Source organism: Spermophilus citellus, assembly GCF_964194105.1.
Source record: "Spermophilus citellus genome assembly, chromosome: 3".
NCBI lineage: Eukaryota > Metazoa > Chordata > Mammalia > Rodentia > Sciuridae > Spermophilus > Spermophilus citellus.
Window position 1 is genome coordinate 34,738,005 of NC_138184.1, and position 20,989 is coordinate 34,758,993.

A 20,989-nucleotide genomic window follows, 5' to 3' on the forward strand; every position below is an offset into this window, starting at 1 on the left:
GGTCAACCTTTTGTTTGAAAAATACAATGAATTTAAGATAATCCTTTGCCTTACACATTTGTGGGTCTGGTGATTTTATTTTACTTTTTTAAGCAAGTAATCAAGTGTATTTTGGTGTCACATTGAAATATAAGTTCTCTAAATTCTTACAAAAGTGAAACTGTATTGGTGAGAAGATCTTGCTGTTGTCAGCAGAATCAAAACTACTTGTTCTTGCCAAAATGTTTTGTCTTATAGCGTGGGGGGATAGGTAGGTAGGTGGGTCTGAAAGAAAGAAAAGAAACTTGAACAACCTTACTATGATGAAAGTTCCTTCCCCTTTTGGAAAGCAAAACAGAGGTGGCAGATCTGGCCATCAGAGAACAAAGGGCCAAAGAGTGAACCTGAGACATTGAAATAAAATGTAACATCAACAAAGAAAGGGCCATAGATAAATAGTAAAAGGACCAACTTGCCACAAAACACCCATTGACGTTTTCCCAGAGTCCAGGCGAAACACTGGTGGAATGTTTTCCTAGGGTTAAAAGGAGAACCGGCAGCAAGTCTGTTCGGAGTTTACAAAGTGTTTGAATAACACGGACAGTGTTTTGATAACACTTTTTTTGTGGGGTTGAAAATAATAGAATTTATTGGGACTTTATATGGGCCCCCTTGGTTGTGTAGGAGTGGGGCAGGGGTGGATGGGAGGCAAACCTCATATCATTGCCCTCATCTGTTAACCCACCTATGTAATTTATTCATACATGTGTGTATGTATTTGATGCATAATGGTCTTCCTTCAACCAAATGCTTCTCAGTTCTGCTTTTAAAAGACACATGCTTTTATAGTGGTTACCTTTCAAGAGGAGAAAGAAAGAGGTCAGCTGGTCAAGTCGGCAAAAACTTCGTGTGTTATTAGAATAAGTTGGTGGCCATGAAGTTGATGTTATTGCTTGGAACAATAGAGAATGAGATCTTGGCCCTGGCTTCCTTGTAGCCCTCAAAGTTTCCTGCTTGCTCCTTCTCAGGCTGGAAGGTGAAAGATTTGAGTTAATCCAGCCAGCATTTGGATCTGGGGTTCCAAGGGGTTTCCATGTTTCCTCCCCAGTGTTGATGTTTTTCTTCCACGTATTCCAATACACTGTCAGTTGAGCCACATAAAACCAGGCACCTTTCAATAAATGTCTCATTTGGATTTCATGAAGCTTGGGGTGTAATTGAAATCAAACAGCAAACAGGCTGGAAGGCTCTGTTATTTGCCCACCCAATCTAAGCAGGGTGCTGTTTGACATGTTTGCTGAGGCCATGTCTTTGGTTTTCTTTTCTGTTCCTATTTTCTAGAAAAGAGTGCTTGGATTTTTAAAGTGTGGCTGAGACTCAGGAAAACATTTTTTTTAATGTTTCTTTCCCCAGTTATAAGTATTATTGAACCAGCAAAAGGAAAGTCCATTCCAAGTAGGAAATCACAGATTTCTTAATCTATAACTCTCCAAGAATATTGGGCTAGTATATTCCATATGTAAAAAAAAGTAATTAGTTAATTAATAGAACCATTGAATGAGATTTGTCTGTATGCAACCAGAAACTATTATCTGTAGTTGTAATCGCTTTTTTATTATTTTAAAGTGGAATTTGTAAATATATTTGCTTATAAATGTAACATAATATATTATTGCATATCTCTCATGCAACCAGAAAATATTATGTGTAGTTGTAATCACTATTTTATTATCTTAAAGAGGAATTGGTAAATATATGTGCTTATAAATGTAATGTAATATAATAATATTATTGCATATTTCTCATGTTCCAAAAACTTAGGTCCCAGGATAGTTTTGCAAAACTCCTATTTTGATTCTCTGAATTTGTCTTTGTTTCTCTATTTGTAAAATGCCTTAGATTGTGGGTAAAATAATAGATTAACTGGGGAGGTGGGGAAATATAAACTATAACTCTCCGTCCAAGAAGTAATACAAATACTAATTACATATTCTATACATATATTCAATAATTTGGTGGCACTCGAAATGAACCCACGCGCTTCCATGAGCTCGCTTGGGAATGGAAGCGAATCAGCCCTTTCTGATGTGGCGCGGGGGACAGCTGGCCCTTGTTATTTGCGCCAGAGTGGGTCGGAACGATGCCTGTTGCCTGCGATGGCACTTTGCCATGCGCAGCGTTTCCCTGGTCGCTTCGAAAACATTTTGAAGGAACACCAAGGCCCGCTTCTCGCTGTGTTAAATTGCAAAACTGCCGGATGCTCTCGACCAACCTATCCCCAAATAATGTTAGGATTCGATCTACTTTTCCCTTAAACATCCTGAAGCTCTTATCAAGACTAATGTGAAGAAGAACGCGACCCATAACCGGCACCGGTTAGCCCAGGGCTATGTCTCCAACTCCGCAAAGCTCCTCAGTCCCTGCGCTCACGTCGCTCACGAAATCTCCAGGTTGAAAATCATTACGTCCACAAAAGCACTGTATTATTTGAAAAAAATCAATCTTCAAGAATTCCCTGGGTCAAAATAAAATTAAAACGAGGAAGATAGAAGTGAACAGTAAAGTGTTCGGAGCAGACAGCCATGCCATAAGCGAACTGAACTGATGGGACGAAATGCAGGGGAGCTCAGGGATGAGCGCGCACGATGTCAGCTTTCCAGGGATTTGCTCCCGGGTAGCTCTGGCCAAAACTTACAAGACCTTCGCCCCAGCCCACTCGTCCTAAGCTGCCCCCTTGCTCCTTTGCCCCCAGGCTGTGCCTTGACCCTGAAAATCTTTGCGCGCTCAAGGCTTTTACCACCACACAATAATACTGTGATAAACGCCCTAGAGTGTCCGAATGCATTAAGGACCGGTTCGCTTTCTAACCCACATGTGCGGATGTTGATGCTGCTGTGGTTTGAACCCTGATTGGAAAGCTTCGCACTGTTCTACAACTGGCGTGTGCGCGCTCAACAAATCCTGCGGCCACCTCATCTGTTGTAGGCGAAAAGTTTCCCGTGTGATCTCATTCGGTTGGGAAAGCAGAGTCCGGACATCTCAGCCGGAAAATGCGCTCCCGGAGCGATTACTGGCGACATCCGTAATTGCTTATTAACAGCGAATATCCAGCCTTCTTATCCGCAGCGAAACGTGCACCCCTACTGTAATACTGAAACAAAATATGACCGCACCATTCTTGACTGTTTGCGGAAATGCAGGGAAGAAACAGGCAGCTGGGGCAAAGGAGCTTAATTCAATATCTAACTGATTATTTCACTAATTATTCTACCTTCTGTCTTGTGCCGCAGAGGAGAGGCGCAGGGAATCTTAACCGCGCGGCTGATAGGAAAACCTTTGTTTCTTGGTGACAGGCCCCACGCAAGATGACGTTGGGGGCGTAGGAAGCATCCGGGAGCCAGCAAAACTGAGCAGCGTGGATTTCAAATTGTGGGCAGTAAAAGTGATTGCCTCCCCAAAAGCAGGTTGTTGGCGTGGGTATGAAGGTAAATGGTTGGCTCGCTTAGTTTCCACTTTGGTTTCGGTCCTTAGTACCCCACTTCATTCAGGCTTCTGATTTAGAAGCTGAGAGCTTAGATCCTTGAGGATGGCTCTGAGCTCTCGCCGTCCCCCGAATCTCAAAAGCTGAGCCGGAGGTCTCTCTCCACAAACCCTTCCCACTGGTTAAAAAGATGGGACTGCACAAAATGTGTGGAAGGCCAGGGAGTCCTCCGTCAGAAGAAGAAACTTGAAGTTACAGTTTCTGACGAGGAGAGACTTCGCGTGAGTCTCTCTCTCCAACGCGCCCCAGGTCTGCACCCGTGGGGACCGGCGCATTCCTGCAGTCAGCTTGCAGAAACTTTCTCCCTCTGGCCTCTAATACCTACTCTGCATTACCATCCAAGAGCACGAGGATGAGACTCTGTGCCATGGATGGCCCCCATTACGGAGACCTCAAACCCGGTTCCCCTAAACTCTGGGGAAATGTGGACACTCCGATAGATTTTCACAGCGGGACAGTCTCAAAAAGAAATTAAAAAAAAAAAAAAACAGGCTAAAGGAAAAGCAAGTCTTGGGCGACTTGATCCAATTAGTAAATGCCTAATTGAATTAGTGTCACCTCCATCAGCCAATAGGAGGGACCCCGGGCTGTGGGGCTGCGAAGCCCCTCCCTGGCCGCACATATATAAAGCAGCCAGTGACCGTCTGCAAGTTTCTAAGTGGTCAACTAGACCCACGATTTGGCAATAGGCAGAGCGCAGAAAGGCGCGGGCTGGTGGGTGGATGGGAACAAAGATCTAAGTCCTCTTCTTCCCGGGATTTAGTGAGGGTCCTGAGGGGCAAAAGGGACAGGGAAGGAAAAGGAGGGTGCTTGTCGGTCATTTTCCACCATCCGCCTACAAATTCAGTGAGCTTTCCTTGCGGAAAGGACGCTGGATTCAGGGTGCATCGGTGCGCTTTGTAGCGGGCTGGGAGTCCGCAGGTGGGTAGCCCGGGCGCGGGAGGAAGGGGAAGTTACCTTCCCTTCGGAAGAGGGCGCTGGCTCCCCCATCCTGCCTTTATAATAAGGCCACGGGAGGAGAGGAAGCAGCCAGCTGCCGTCTGCGCTTTGCAAAGCATGCAGTTAGGCGAGCAGCTCTTGGTGAGCTCTGTGAACCTACCCAGTGCGCACTTCTACCCGTTGGAGAGTGCGCGAGGCGGCGGCGGCGGAGGGACCACCAGCCACCTTCCTGGGGCTGCCCCCTCGCCCCAGAGGCTGGACTTAGACAAAGCACCCAAGAAGTTCTCCAGCAGCCTCTCGTGCGAGGCGGGGAACCGGGAAACTGACGCCAGCGCGGGGGCCCCCGTGGCCATGCTCAGTGACGCTGACGCCGGGGACACCTTTGCCAGCGCCTCTACAGTGGCCAAGCCAGGACCCCCGGACGGCCGCAAGGGCTCCCCCTGCGGAGAGGAGGAGCTGCCTTCTGCCGCTGCCGCCGCTGCCGCTGCTGCCGCAGCCACCGCGCGCTACTCCATGGACAGCCTGAGCTCGGAGCGCTACTATCTTCAGTCTCCCGGGCCTCAAGGCTCTGAGCTGGCTGCGCCCTGCTCTCTCTTCCCGTACCAGGCAGCGGCCGGGGCGCCTCATGGATCTGTTTACCCGGCTCCCAACGGCGCGCGTTACCCCTATGGCTCCATGCTGCCCCCCGGTGGATTCCCCGCAGCTGTGTGCCCACCTGGGAGGGCACAATTCGGTCCTGGAGCCGGCGCGGGCAGTGGTGCAGGCAGCAGCGGCGGCGGGGGCGGCGGCCCCGGTGCCTATCAGTATAGCCAGGGGGCCCCGCTCTACGGGCCGTACCCTGGAGCAGCAGCGGCCGGCTCTTGCGGAGGATTGGGGGGCCTGGGGGTTCCCGGTTCCGGCTTCCGCGCCCACGTCTACCTGTGCAACCGGCCTCTGTGGCTTAAATTCCATCGTCACCAAACTGAGATGATCATTACGAAACAGGGCAGGTGAGCGCAGCGCGGAGGGGCCCTGGGTGCGGGGATAAAGTGAGAGTGTGTGGTCCTGGGGAAGGCGGGTGGGATGAGGGGGCTGTGCCCACTTGCCGTTCGCTGTTCTCGGATTGTTTTTCCGCTCGCTCTTTGGGAGACATCGCATCTACAATGCGGTGACCCTCTCCGCACACGGGCTGCTGGTGTAGAGTGCTAATGTGCTGCACTCTTCCCTCCCCTCGCTCGTCATCCTCACCTGAACTGACAAGGAGGAGGCGGAAATGGAAATTTAGGCTTGCCCACAGAGCTGGATTCACGGGATTCTCCGGCTTCAGTATGCAGGTTCTTGCCTAAGGGCAAGAAGCCCGGAGGTGGTGGTGGTGGTGGTGGTGGGGAAATGCAAAAGCCCGCTGCGGCCCCAGCGCAGTAAGTGGGTTCCTGCAGTTTTAGGCGCCAGGGTCTCCACGGGGAGCCTCTGGGAGAGCCGGGTGAGGGCTAGGGCGCAACCTGGGAAGGCCAGTTTGGGTGGGGTAGGTGGTTAACGGCAGGCCCTAGATCCAAATGTGGATCGGGTTCGGAATGCAAGAAGTTCTGACACACACCCAGCTGCTAACTGTGGTTACTTCTGAAGGAAATGAGGAGTGGGCGGAAGAGGGGCACTCAAAGGGGACTTGTAGCCTAAAAAGAGCACTCTTTTACGCGCGCTCTCTCTATCTCTGTGTGTGTACCTGTGTGTCTACATACACACACACACACACACACAAGTTGATGTCTTCTGGCCCTTGCACATTGTAATGTAATGATTTTTTAAATTCTGAGAGGAAAATTAATAAGCATCTGAAAGAGTTGAGAGCTTGAATCAGAAGAGGTATCAAAAGCCCATGAATTAGGAAAATACTGATGTTGGGGCAATTTTATTTCGGAAGATAGATGTTTCGGGAGTTGTCAGTTCAAAAATATTTTCATAGTTTCAGGACACTTCACCAGTTTTCTGCTCATTGCAGACTTCTAAGTACCTCCTCTGACCCTAACCCAGGTGTCTGGGGAACCGGGGCCGTGTGGGGACTTCCGATTTAAATTGTTTATCCTGGTTCTGTTCCTTTGCACAGGCGCATGTTTCCTTTCTTGAGCTTCAACATAAACGGACTCAATCCCACTGCCCACTACAACGTGTTCGTAGAGGTGGTTCTGGCGGACCCTAACCACTGGCGCTTCCAGGGGGGCAAGTGGGTGACCTGCGGCAAAGCCGACAATAACATGCAGGGTGAGGAGAGAGGAAGCCTTTGCTGGGGAGAAATCGAAACCCTTGCCTTTGGACACCTTACATTTAAATCTAGCACTGGTTCCCCTCCCCCCACTCCTCCCCAGTCTGGGGCCTAGAGGTGTTAATTTGAGTTTCTTGTGTTGGTTATTTTGAAAGAGTGGAGAACGGCTAAGTCATATTTCTTACCTTCCATTATATGGATACATAGTACCTTTAACTGTGGCCTCACCCCATCCCCAGTCCCTATGTTAGGGAAACTAATAGTCTGAGGCTTCTGAGAGGGAAGCACTCCTGGCATTCTAACCTTAGCTGGAGAAAGCCAAGGTTAAGTTTAACCATAAAAGTCCAACCGCCTGCCATTATATATTGCACCACCAGCTTTAGAAGGCCCAAGATAACATTTAAGCTCATCCTCTGTTGTAAGTTTTTAAGTTTTTGAGATACCATTGAGTGCCTGGTCCAAGGGGTCCTGGGAGGGCTGTCAATGGAATTCTCCTACTGGTTTCCTAAGCTTCTGCCTCTGGGAAACTTGTGCTGCAAGTCCAGCTCTTATATTTTGCCCATAGCTAACAGGCCTCTCTTCCCTAGTCCCATTTGCAAACATACTTATATGCTTGGGTTTTGTGTTTTGTTTCATTTTCTCTTAGGAAACAAAATGTATGTTCACCCAGAGTCTCCTAATACTGGCTCCCACTGGATGAGACAGGAAATTTCCTTTGGGAAATTAAAACTCACCAATAACAAAGGAGCAAATAACAACAACACCCAGGTAGAGTGACAGAGGAGGAGGGGGTGTCTTCTGGCTATTGGTCTCTTTTCTAATAAGAGTCCATACTTTTCACTGTGTCTATAATATTTGCAGTTGTGAACTGTTTGCTCACATACTTCTGATTTTTTAAAAAACTTTCTTATTTTCTTTTTCTTAATGGATTTAAATAACAGTGTATTGACTATTAGGAACAGAAATATTTAGGGGGATTTAGGAAACCAAGAGGAAAAGAGTGTTTATCAAACACATATTAGCTACATTATTTATTTTCTTTGGGGTGGGGTCCGGTGGGGTGGGTACTGGAGCTTGAACTCAGGGGCACTTGACCACTGAGTCACGTCCCCTCCCTATATTGTATTTTATTTAGCGACAGGGTCTCACTGAGTTGCTTAGCGCCTTGCTTTTGCTGAGGTTGGCTTTGAACTTGCCATCCTCCTGCCTCAGCCTCCTGAGCCACTGAGATTACAGGTGTGCTATGTTTTGAGTTTTTCAAAAGTGGCAATGATAAGATCTTAAACATGTCAATAAAATAAAGAAAGTTGTTGGGGATCAAGTAGGAGTCCCATCTGAAGGTAAATAATTTGTTAAAATCTACTTTTGATGCTTTAAGAGACTTTTTAGATTCGGCAACTCTTTTTTTCTTTCTTTCTTTTTTTTTTTTGTAACATTTCCAGATGATAGTCTTACAGTCTTTACACAAATACCAACCACGACTGCACATTGTGGAAGTGACAGAGGATGGTGTAGAGGACTTGAATGAGCCCTCGAAGACCCAAACCTTTACCTTCTCAGAAACACAGTTCATTGCAGTGACTGCATATCAAAACACTGATGTGAGTGCCCTAAACTTCCCAAGAATCTCTAATGCTTATCCAGTGTGATAAAGCACTCAGTGACTATTTTTCTCCCCTATCTAGATTACTCAACTAAAGATTGATCATAACCCCTTTGCAAAAGGCTTCAGGGACAACTATGATTCGTAAGTGCAGCTTCATTCATATTTTCCTGGCTTCCTTTGAACAGGACACACATCATGACATTGCTGGGGACATACTTTAGGGAGGGCTTTCTTTGGGGGGATTTTTATCTTTGTGTATTTTCAGCCTTAACTAATTTTGTTTTAGAATTTGCACAGAAGAGTTTTCATTTCTAAAGAAATATTAAGGTCTTAAACATGAAGCACCTTTTTGTTTTTTAATATCTGAGCAGCTATTTTAAGAATTTGCATTACTTATATAACTTCCCTTTTCATTTGTTTCAAGATTTTTATCCTCATAGAAGCAGGTATTATTACTCCCCCCGCCACACACCTTTTTTCCTTTTTTAATGCTGGGGATTGAACTCAGAGGCACTAAACCACTGAGCAACATCCCCAGCCCTATTTTGTATTTTATTTAGAGACAGGGTTTCACCATTGCTAAGGCTGACTTTGAACTTGCGATCAGCCTCCTGAGCCACTCAGATTACAGGCATGCACCACCACACCTGGCTACCCTCTTTTTGACATAAAAAAGCCTGGAACTAGGAAAATATATTTTTCACAACATCAAAAAGCAAGTCCTGCCATTTAAAAGTCTCTGTCTTCTAACACCACTGGCAGTGTTCATTCCATCTTCTTGAAAAGGGAGGATTGCTCTGAGTTCTTCATGTTTGAGGCCTTGCAAAGGCATATTTTCTATAGTTCAAATATCTAATGCCTGGAAGGAAACTTTTTTTTTTTTTTAATGGTGGAAAATTTTCTCCATGAGCCAAGAATGCAACTAAAATTGGCCAGGGCATCTCCTGCCTCCTTCCTATTGTCTAAAACACCAGCATTCTCAGTAAAGAGGACTGACTGCCCTTAAGCCCCTTTCACTTCTGGGAGGTGGTTTGTTTGGGAACAATATTAGGGTTTTTTTTTTTTAAGTGTTTCTCTTTATATTGTAGCATGTACACCGCTTCAGAAAATGACAGGTTAACTCCATCTCCCACGGATTCTCCTAGATCCCACCAGATTGTCCCTGGAGGTCGGTACGGCGTTCAGTCCTTCTTCCCGGAGCCCTTTGTCAACACTTTACCTCAAGCCCGATATTATAATGGCGAGAGAACCGTGCCACAGACCAACGGCCTCCTTTCACCCCAACAGAGCGAAGAGGTGGCCAACCCTCCCCAGCGATGGCTTGTCACGCCTGTCCAGCAACCTGGGACCAACAAACTAGACATCGGTTCCTATGAATCTGAATATACTTCCAGTACCTTGCTCCCATATGGTATTAAATCCTTGCCCCTCCAGACATCCCATGCCCTGGGGTATTACCCTGACCCAACCTTCCCTGCAATGGCAGGGTGGGGAGGTCGAGGCTCTTACCAGAGGAAGATGGCAGCTGGACTACCGTGGGCCTCCAGAACCAGCCCTCCTGTATTCTCTGAAGATCAGCTCTCCAAGGAGAAAGTCAAAGAAGAAATTGGCTCTTCTTGGATAGAAACACCTCCTTCCATCAAGTCTCTAGATTCCAATGATTCAGGGGTATACACCAGTGCTTGTAAGCGAAGGCGGCTGTCTCCTAGCACCTCCAGTAATGACAATTCTCCCTCCATAAAGTGTGAAGACATTAATGCTGAAGAGTACAGTAAAGACACCTCAAAAGGCATGGGGGGGTATTATGCTTTTTATACAACTCCCTGAAAGTTATTTTCACTTCGTAAAAATTAGCTAATTTTTGGCAGATGGACTTGGTGTTTTTTGTTGTCTTCTTTGCCTAGGTTGCCAAAAAGACGTTTGCCTTCCACCTTGATGCATCCCGTTTTGTGCAATTCTCTATAAGAAGGTGCCAAAGCTTTTTGATTGCTGCAGGTAACTGAAACAAACCTAGCATTTTTTCCCCCTTTGTAAAATACAGGTAATGGAGGACTTTAAAAGTGTTTTAAAAGTTGAAGGTAATTCAAGGTTCTGGATTTATTTATTGGAGACACTAAACATGCAGAGAAGCAGGCTGAGAAGAGTGAGTGCCCAGCACTATCAAATGGGTTAAAACCTTTCTTTCTTATTTCTATTTGTAAGTCTTTAAGCAAATAGAAGCCCAGAATGTTAAGGTGTTTATCTTCTGGAAGAGAAGGATGGGGCCTTAAACTTCAATTGGGGACCTTTTGGTGTTAACCTTGTGCCAGGGGCAAAAGATGTTAGGCATGGGAGTCAAGAAAAACTTTTGTGAAACTGCTGGTTTTATCTGACTCTGATTCCTCCCAGGCCTTTGGAACAAGCCATTTTTGCCCTTGTCCAGGACTGCCTCTCTTGAGACTTGCTAGGCCTGTATTGTGTGGTGGGGTAAGGGAGGGAGCCGCCAAAAAAGAAAAAAAAAAAAAAAAGAATTTTAAAATGTACAGTTGTGTGTGTTTAGATACACTGTAGAATAATGTGGAATATATTGTACAAATAGGCTACATAGGTGTCTGAGATCATGTAAAATCGGTGCTTTGGCTTTGTAAAAGAATTTGCAAGTCACCTAAGGCTTCAGGGGCAAGGGAAGAGTTTCATCATTCCCATGATCTTTGGGAATATTCTATTTACTTTTTAGATAGTTCAGAATGTATTCAGCTACTCTGTACTAACTTGAAACGTGTTTAAGGAAAAAATCCTCTTTCATCCTCTTCCTCCGCCATCCCCCACTCCCCACCTTGGTAATGTGAAGAAACTACAATCTAATGCCACCACAGCTCCTATAGTCTTTTTAGAGATCTTGGATTTTTATGTACAGTCTTAGTCATTTTTAATAAATGTGGTTCAACTAGGGAACAGGCAGAGCTGTTTCTTCTGTACTGTGGGTCTTATTCTTTGCTTTAAAAATCTCATTTTTCTCCTTCCTGCACTCTTTTTCTAGTGTGAGCCCTGCCTCACCAGTCCCCTCCACAAACGGGCTCTACAATATTTTAACTGGACACTGTAGTCATGAGGGGGTGGGGTGGGGATGCTTTTGTTTATCTTCTTTTCCCCTTTAAGATTAATGGATCTATTTCTTTGTCCCACTGGGAAGTCTGGACAATGGGTATTAGTTGAGGGTGGGAAGGGAATGTTTGCCACCGAGATGCAAGACTGCCCACTTCAGACTTAATCTAAACCTCGAAAACCCTCCTCCCCTGGCCCTTAGTCACTCAGTTCTGAGCCTCTTCGGAGGCTTATTTGAGGCCACCAATTCCTGGATCAGCATAGGCTCTCTGGGAACCCCCCACCGCCCTTTCAGCGCCTATGAGTTCCGGGTCTCTGTGACACAGTGGGGTGCTTATGCCGCCTACCGCCTGGCTTTTGCTCCCACCTATTGCTCCCAATCACGGCTTTTTCTGAACGGAGACTTGCTGGATACACACCACTATAGCTGCAGGCCAACATCCTTTGCGTTCAGCCAAACTTGGCTAGGGACTCCGGAGCTGCGGCGAGGACTAGGGGCGGCTGCAGCACTTACAAACGAGCATGTTGTCTCCGATTACACCCGCACTGCAAAATTGTGTGTGGGCCGCGGTTCACCTCCCACCTAGCTCCATTTGGTTGGCTCACAGTCCCTGGGAGAACTAAAGACACCCCACCCCTTGGCTGAACGCAGGGCGCGGTTTAACCCTGAGTTAAACCAAGGAGTGGTACGGAGGGCCCTTTGTCCTTCCTGACAGACGTCCCGCCAGGCTTATCGGCAGACGGCTTCAAGCCCAGTTTGCAAATCTTTCCAGCCCCCTTCTCACCCCGGGGTAAAGGTCTGGCTGGGAGGGTCATTCTGCTAACTGCGCCGCGCGCGGAAATGCAGCTGCTAAGAGGATTAGCTGTTGGGAGGCGAGCAATCAGCAAGGACCTCCTATCCTTCAGCGCCCAATTAAGGCCGTCGGGAGCTTGTACCTGGACTGTCCGTGTGCTCCCATCCCCTTCATCCTTCCGGGGCCCGAGCTCTTCCACTGCCAATGATGTGAGGGGCTCAAACTCCAGCTCTGCGTCTCTTACGGTGTCGGCTCAAAACTCTTGCGCAAAGCCGCCCCGAATCTCACCGGGAAACAGAGGGAGAACGCTTTGACGATATGCTTTTTAATATTTGTTTATTATGGATGCCAGATCTGGGCTCGGGGAGTGGAGCATGCATAGCCCGCCTAACCTGGCCAGCAACCCACCCCCACCTCCTTACACCCGCGCGCAAGCCTAGCGTCTGCCGAGATGCGATGGAATTTCAAAACGGTGCTCTTCTGTTTCTGCCCTCTAGAAAGCCCGAAAATGCTAATCACATTCGGGATAAAGCAGACTCCAGCCCTAGTCTATTTCAAGTCCTGTATATTTTTGCACCGTACAGTAAAAAGAAACCTGGTACTTGTGAAAAGTCCCTCACAGTGTTTAATAGAAACGTAAGTGGCTGAGTGGCCCCAATTAACACCTTGTGATAAGGCATTCCTAAGATGGAGTGTCAGACACCAAATTGTGAAGAGATGTTTCTAATTAATCCTCCTAGGATGACACCGATAAACAAGACTCTATTTAAATAAAGATCAAGGGCTCGGCGCCCGATTTGTTTACAATCTCTACCAGGGTCCCCGCATTTGCGCTGGGTGCAGGCTGCCTTCCCTGCACTGGGCTGAGACGCTGGCTTAGGGGTCTGCTGGTTCGGTGGGGTTCGCTTCTAGAACTCTTGCCCCAAACAAAAACAAACTCCAACGAAAGAGGGGGAAAAGCGGTGCAAAGAAGACCCAACTCAGAGTTGGAAATAGTATTATTTACCATTTTTTCCACACGTATCCTTTACACGCCAATTTTGTTTTTTCGTTTGGGGTAAAAAGGGGAAAAACGGGGGGGGGGGGAAGCAAACCAGGCATAATCCCTGGAATTGTTAATATTATTTTTCCTGGTTTGGGGGGATTCGGGGCAGGAACTGTCCTCCCACCCATACGTTGCAGCTGCTCGGGTTCGCTCCGGGTGGTTTCGGGATTCCTCCTTCGTGCAGAAGCCAAGAGTTGCTGAGTTATTGAGTGGCTGTCCTGGGGGTGGGTGAAGTGCCGCCAACGCCTGGAAGAAAACCTGGGAAAGGCGGGAAGAATCAAAAGAACTTGGGCAGGTGGAGAAACTGCAGACTACCTCGTCGTTTGTATTTACAGCCGGTGTTTGCGCCCGGGTTAGGAGCCGGCTTAGCCCAGCAACATATCTCCCAACCCATCGGTGGAGTTTAGAGGCTCCAAATCTACTGTTGGCCCTAGTTTCCCTCTTTTCTAGACACCTTCGATTAAGCTTTAAACCGGGCTGAAGGCAGACCCACTGTTGTCTTTATCCTCTACAGTCTCCCCCCCCCCATCTCTCCCAATCAAACGTGGGGGGAGGAGGAGGAGGAGGGATGCGATTTTATTTTTAATCGCTGCAAGTGTTGCGGAAACCCGCCGGAATAAAAATCTATATATATTCCCACATGCTCTTGGTTTTTATCAACATTCAGCCGCTAGTGGGGACAAAATTTTAAAATCATTCTTTTCCTACTCGCCTGGACGCTGCGCCACTCCCCTCCCCGGCTCGCGCCAGGAGGTTTCCCGCGGCCCGGTGCCGGCCGACTCCAAGCTTTCATCCTGTGTAGACTCCGAGATCACCCGGGGCTTCTTGGTAAGAGCAATTTGTAAAAACGTGTTGGTGAATCCCATGGAGTGCCCCTCTATGAAATACCCATCCCCCCTATCAATACCCTCACCTATCATTCTGGTGATTAGACTTTCAAATACGCTAGCCCCGCAAATCCAGTTTAAGGCTTCTCCAATCCAAGGAATCCATCCCCTGCGCCTATCTTTGTGGGGGGTTAGCTTCTCTCTCGCCACCTGCAGAGGCCAGGGCCCAGTGCACCCCTGGGGGTCTGCAGGGCTTCCGGCGCTACCCACGTGGGTTGTATTTCCTCCCAGAGCGCACAAACCGAGCGAGCGATTGTCAGCAGCTTGAAGTATAAGCACCCTTTCTCTTCTTTTCTTCCCCCCTTCATTTATTACCTAATCAATTAATTAATTAATTTAGCGGTGCTGGGGTAGAGGCCAGGGACTCACGATGATAGGCAATTCTTTATTTTTTATTATTATTATTATTATTATTATTATTATTATTATTATATTATTATTATTTTCATTCTTTAGACGATAGGACTCTGATCTTGACCACCGAATTTCTTCTTATTAGGTTTAGAAGTAAACTTGTCTTGGCGACACAGATACCTCTGCTTCTACCAAGGACGCGTATGGAATTTTCCAGGGGAAAGATTTAGCTGTGCCAAACACTGAACAAAACTTCAGCAGTGGTCCCCAAAGTGTCCCCGCGTCAAATGCATCTCTGACTGCAGCTGGAGTGCGGGTCACTGCTTATTTTAGGCAGCACCCCACCACCACCACCACCACCCCACACACACCTTAAACCCTCCTCCTGTTTTCTTAAAAAGTCCCAAGCCTACATCTGTAAGTCCCTGTGGATGCAGCACAACTCTCACAGTAACTTTTGTAACTTAAAGTTCGACCCAGCTTTTCCAGTTAGCGAGGAAGAGCACCCTGCACCTTGCCCTTTCCCTCCAGGTCCCCCGGCTGTTTCCCAGCAGGGATGCTAACGCGGCTTTCCTCTAAGCCGCGGACAGCCTTCGCCATCTGGTGGCCATTGGGAGTAAAGCTCTTCCCAGCCGAATAAGGTTTTTGTTTTGTTTTGTTTTTGTTTTCCTACAATTATCTCGCAGGTCGCTGCTTTTGTCAACTGGCGAGGGCTGGGGGAGGGAGAGCGCGGGGGCACACGTCTTCTCTCTGTCCCACTCCTACCCCTTCTTTACCCCCTTTAAAAGCTTTTAAGTATAGGGAAAGGAGCCCGGACTTTCAAGAGCAGAACCTACATAGGCAAGTAGAACGGAGAAAGAAATGAGATTATAAAACTAACTGCTTTCTAAACTGTTGAGCTATATTAGCAGTTATTATTAACCACTAATTTTTTTTTCATTTGTTCTAATTGGTTATGCATGACAGCAGAATGCATTTCGATTCATTGTACAAAAATGGAGCACAACTTTTCGTTTCTCTGGTTGTACACGATGTAGAGCTGCACCATACGTGTAGTCATACATGCACCTAGGGTAATGATGTTCATCTCCTTCCACCATCTTTCCTGCCCCCATTCCATCTCCCTCCCTCCTCTTTCTGCCCTTTGCCCAAAGTTCCTCCATTCTCCCCACGCCCCTCCCCATTTTATTGTAAGATTCACATCTTACACTATTATTAGATGCTTTAGCAAAGGGAAAAAATTTAATTAAAAATAATTTTGAAAAAAAAACAGATTATATGTAAAAGTAGAGAGCAGTGAAACACCCCCCCCCCCCATGTATCTCCCAGCTACAATAACTGTCAACTTATAATCTCTTTTTTGGTCTTATAATTCCCATCCTCATTCATCAGAAATCCCAGAACTTCTGTCATCTGATCCACAATAATTTCTATACATAGCCTTAAGGCCTCTCTTTTTAAATATTTATTTCTTAGTTATAGGTGGACACAATATCTTTATTTTTATGTGGTGCTGGGGATGGAACCCAGTGCCTCAGCATGGTAGGCGAGCACTCTACCTCTGAGCCACAGCCCCAGCCCTTAAGGCCTCTTTTTAAAATATATATAATTGACAAAACATTATTACATGTATAGAAGCAGCAATAATTTTTAATACCATGAAATATCCAGATGTGTTTCTCTGATTGTCTGGTTGTTGTTCTTTTTGTTTCTTAGAGTGTGTCTTAATCTGCTTCTATACAAGTCTCAAACATGGTTATATGTCATTTAATTCTCTTACTCTAGAGGACTACGCCCCACCAACTTTTTTCTTTTGGGTTTTTTCCCTTGCAATTTATTGAAAAAAAAATCTAGGCATTTGTTCTGTCTAGTTTTACAGGTACTGGATTTTGTTGATTGCATTCCTATGGATCTTAACATGATCCTCTGGCCTTGTTTTTCCAATGAAGTGGTATTTGATGTGATGAAGGCTCAATTTGATCTGATTCTGTTTTTTAATAATAATATTTCACAGGTGATAAATATTCTACCAGGACACTTGGGATGGTCAGTTGTCTCTCTTTGGGACATGTCATTGTCCATTGATGATTGTTAACTAGATCCATGATTTCATTAAGGGACTCATGAGGTAAATTTTACTACAGTTATTATTACCCATTATATATATAATTATATATATATATATATATATGTGTGTGTGTGTGTGTGTGTGTGTGTGTGTGTGTCGGGGGAGTGGTGGTATGTGTTTGTGTGTTGGGGGCTGCTGGTTTATTAAAGTTATGAATATATTAGTCAATTATATATATATATAATTATATATATAAAATGGGTAATATATATTATTAATATATATAATGGGTAATATGACATCTAAACAGAGTGAACCAAAATCCAAGATTTCTGTTCTTTCTTTATCATCACAGGAAAAGAGCCATGACCCTCTGGGGAACTTGGAGACATAGGAAACTCAATGATAAAATGGACAAAGTACAATTAATTGTTGAAATTTATACATTTATTGAAACAGTCAGATAGTCACAGAATTGCTAGGGAATCACATTAAACCAAAGCATAACAAAGTAATAAAATGGGTATCTATTTGCTTTTCAACTCCCAGGGCAAATTATCAGTATCCAAATTCCTTTAAATGTAAGCAAGAGGTGATTTTCTCCCACTTGGTTTGGAATGAGGGAAGAGTTTGAGGAGGAATCTAAGAAAGAAAAGTCCAAGTTACTGCCCACAATTGAGAGCCCAGAGCTTCTATATTTGGGATATAATTTGTGACTGAGACTATTGTTGTGATTCTAATAATATGAAGGGTAGTTTTTAAAAAATATCTGTTTATTTATTTATTTATTTATTTATACATACATACATACCATGGTTGAATTCAGGAGCAATCAACCACCGAGTCACATCCAAGCCCTTTTTGTATTTTATTTAGAGACAGGGTCTCACTGAGTTGCTTAGGGCCTTGCTAAGTGTCTGAGGCTAGCTTTGAACTTGTGAACCTCCTGCCTCAGCCTCCAGAGCTGCTGGGATTATAAGCGTGCACTACCACACCCAGCAGGAAGGGTAGATTGTAACCTGCAGTTTCTATTGCTTGGAGTCTGACCCGTTCCCCATCTCTAACACCTAAAATTGTAGCCTCTAAAGCCTATTCCCCAGACCACCAGAAAATCAGAATGTTTGCTGCAGTGCCCTTTAATCATCACTATTTCTTGAAATGTCCTAATATTAATGCCATAAGAGCAGAGCCTTCTATTGAAGAAAACTTCTTACTCAGTTCCCAAACCAGTCAGCATTGCCCAGTCACTGAATTGGAGATCTGGGAAGCACCTTAGAGACTTCTCCAGCTCTGCCCACCCTACTACAGAGAGGCAGGATATGACACCAGATAACCAGTGCCACAGTAGTTATCTGGTTTGCCAAACCCCATGAGAACCCATTAGCTCTGCCATGTACCATGGGTTGGACCTTATACAGCAGACATGAAATTTTCAGAGACCTGGAAAATATTTACTTATAGAAAAATTAAGTTCTAAAATATAGTGTTCATTATTTGTGTTGTTGTCCAGGCATTGAGTAATATTTGAGATTTAAATGAAACATTAAGTTCTAAAATATAGTTTTCATTATTTGTGTTGTTTTCCAGGTGTTGAGTAATATTTGAGATCTAAATGATGGATCTAAACATCTTTTTTTCCTGAAGTATAAGCCTGTAATGTAGTAGCATCTGCTTCACCATGCACTCTGACCTATACTCAGCTCTGGGGTAGCATACAATGTATATGCTGATTTTATTAATCTTAGCAGGCAAGTTTTGTCTTTATCTTATAAATCCAAAATCCAAGAAAATTCTTTGGTACATTTTCTTCCAAGATTCTAGATCCCCTACTAAAAAAAAAAAAAAAAAAAAAAAAAAGATTATTGTTGATCTAATTAACCAAATTACCTGTGCCCCCGACTAAATATTTAGAAGACTGCAGGTAGAAACTACTTGGCTGTTGTAGAAAAGCACAGAGAAGCATGAATTAAGTTAGTATGCAAAGATGTATATATATGCATATTTGTATGTGGGAGTGTATTTTTGTGTTCTAGAGTTGAGCATCATTGAGCTGAGATAACAGAATGCAGCATATAATTAGAATAAAATGATAAAGTGGTACCTAATATTTCCTTTAGAGATCTTTCTGCTGAGAACTGTCAAAACAGATTGTGTAAACAGACTACACTGCAGGAGGAGATCTTAAAGATGTTGATGAAACACTCGTTCTAAACACAGAATGTAAACAGAAGAGTATCTCCAGGAATACAATTGCATTTTAATCCAGAGGCGGATGTCTCAAAATAACACCCTCTCATTCTTCTTCACCCCTCAGCAGAAAGAAATCCATTGGGAAAAGACAAGTATTTTCAAGTCCTGAAATGTCCTCTTTCCCCTTGAGTTTTAGGGGAAAAAAGTATGTGTCACATTTTTAGCCTGGTAACCAGGAAGTAAGGTTGCTGTAGGAGACTGTGGTTTAGGACAGTAGGGTCTAGCAAGTATTCCATTTGGTTTCTCTGATTCCTAACTACCTTGCACTGGGGAAGGGTCACTGGATTCCAAAAAGAGGGCAGCATGGGTGAGGCCAATTGACAAAAGCTTCATCCTTAGGAAGAACTTAGCCAACTTCTGATAAACCTGCAAGGAGTTGGGGCTCTCCTCCCACCCTCTGATTTCCCTACCCATGCCCCGGTTTGGCTGAATCCAGTGAGAATTTAAAGGGCTGGGAAATCTGTTGATGTCATGGAGGGCAGTCCCTAAGCACTGGGCAGGATGGAGAAGAATGGAGAATATAAGGAGGGGGATGGGTGTCACTCAATCAGGAAGAAATCCAGCCTAACCAACACCCTCCACTGCTTTGATTTCTGAATGTTAGCTTCCTGAATACTCCACAGATTTTTTTTTTTTAAGGTATCACCAAAGGAGATGTTTCAACAATAGCTAGAAATTTCCCTTAACTTTTCCGTCCTGGAAAATTACTTGAACAAATTAAATAACCAAAAAAACACACTTGTGAGGAAGATTTGGCTATGGATAACTAGCTTTCGACCATTGATCTATGTCCATGATAAGACTTTAAATGAATCTCAAAAATGTTAAAAGCAAAAGCCAGGTGCTTGGTAGGCACCTCTAGTCTTAACTACTGAAGAGGCTGAGACAGGAGGATCACTTGAGCTCTTCACCAGCTGTGACAAGCCTGGGCAGCATAGTGAACCCCTGGCTGGGGATAGGGGCAAGTTAAAAGCAGGACTTCTGGAGTAACAAGAATTTGAACTACATTTCTGCCTGCAGGGGTGTGTGTGTGTGGGGGGGGGGGGGAGGGAACTAAACTAAACTAAAAACAAAGTATAGTTTTTTAAAAAGAGCTTCTAGAGTCTGGGATATGAGGTGGGAGTTGCTTGGGCTTCCTGGAGATCCTGGAAAAACGACACAAAGGTGTGTGTGTCTAACTGGTTGGTCTGCAATCTGGCCTACAGTGAGAAGCTGGAGAAGTTAAAGGAGTGCATCCTGGCCTATAAATCACTGGCTACTAGAACTGACCAGGACAGCAGAACCGCAGTGCACTGGGCATGTTCAGCAGGACATACTGAAATTGTTGAGTTCTTGCTACATCTTGGAGTGCCAGTGAATGATAAAGATGATGCAGGCCCGTCTCCTCTAAATATTGCAGCTTCTGCTGGCCGGGATGAAATCGTAAAAGCGCTCCTGGGAAAAGGTGCGCATGTGAATGCCGTCAATCAAAATGGCTGTATTCCCCTACATTGTGCTGCTTCCAAAAACAGGCGTGAGATTGCTGCCTTGTTCCTAGAAGGTGGGGCTAATCCAGATGTTCATTTTGAGGCTACAGCAATGCACCAGGAAGCAGCCAAGGGTAACCTGAAGATGATTCATAGCCTTCTGTACTACAAAGCATCCACAGACATCCAAGACACTGGAGGGTAACACTCCTCTACACTTAGCCTGTGAGAGAGTAGAAGAAGCAAAGCTGCTAGCGTCCCAGGGAGCAAGTATATACATTGAGAATGAGGAAGAAAAGACACCACTGCAAGAGACCAGGGTTGGCCTGGGTTTAATACTTAAGACAATGGTTGAAGGTTAAGCAGCTTGGATATATTCTAACTTTGGATGTTTTGTTGTCCCCAGGGTCCTAGAACCTAAGGTATTTGTTACACCAAGTCTCACATATGAATAATGTTTTCTCACCTTCAAAACTATATAAATGTGTTGTATTGTTCCTGATGGGGTTACTTGTTCTAAGCTTACAATTTGCTTTCCAGGCATTTGAACGACTGTTGAGATTCTTGTACTGTTGTCCTATGTTACTCTGCATTAAATTTTGATTAATTCTCAGGAAGTGGTTCTATGGCTGTGGTGGGTCTTCATCACCCTCTGGTGTACCTTCTCTCCCCCTCTGAAGCAGAAGAATCCCCACAGCAAACAGACCAGTTTCTCTGTCGGATGTTTCTAGGTGGATTTT

At 45.1% G+C, this 20,989-nt stretch overlaps 1 protein-coding gene and 1 pseudogene across 4 annotated transcripts; both read left to right on the forward strand.

Moving 5' to 3' along the window:
- Positions 1-4,354: 4,354 nt before the first annotated feature.
- EOMES (eomesodermin) lies at positions 4,355-10,128 on the forward strand (the record flags this gene model as incomplete). 3 transcript variants are annotated; one of them, XM_081287408.1, is made up of 6 exons in its annotated part: positions 4,355-5,448; positions 6,540-6,694; positions 7,342-7,463; positions 8,138-8,296; positions 8,381-8,442; positions 9,390-10,128. In XM_081287408.1, the coding sequence occupies exons 1-6, from the start codon at positions 4,577-4,579 to the stop codon at positions 10,126-10,128; spliced, it is 2,109 nt and encodes a 702-aa protein (XP_081143534.1). In that variant the 5' UTR covers positions 4,355-4,576. The 3 variants fall into 3 exon arrangements, with proteins under 3 accessions (XP_081143534.1, XP_081143535.1, XP_081143536.1); XM_081287409.1 differs by having other exon boundaries at positions 9,447-10,128; XM_081287410.1 differs by having other exon boundaries at positions 9,589-9,772.
- A 6,460-nt stretch (positions 10,129-16,588) lies between these two features.
- On the forward strand, positions 16,589-20,611 carry LOC308643333 (annotated as a pseudogene). The gene is made up of 2 exons: positions 16,589-16,593; positions 19,926-20,611. The product of its transcript is annotated as an uncharacterized misc_RNA (transcript).
- The last annotated feature ends 378 nt before the right edge of the window (positions 20,612-20,989 follow it).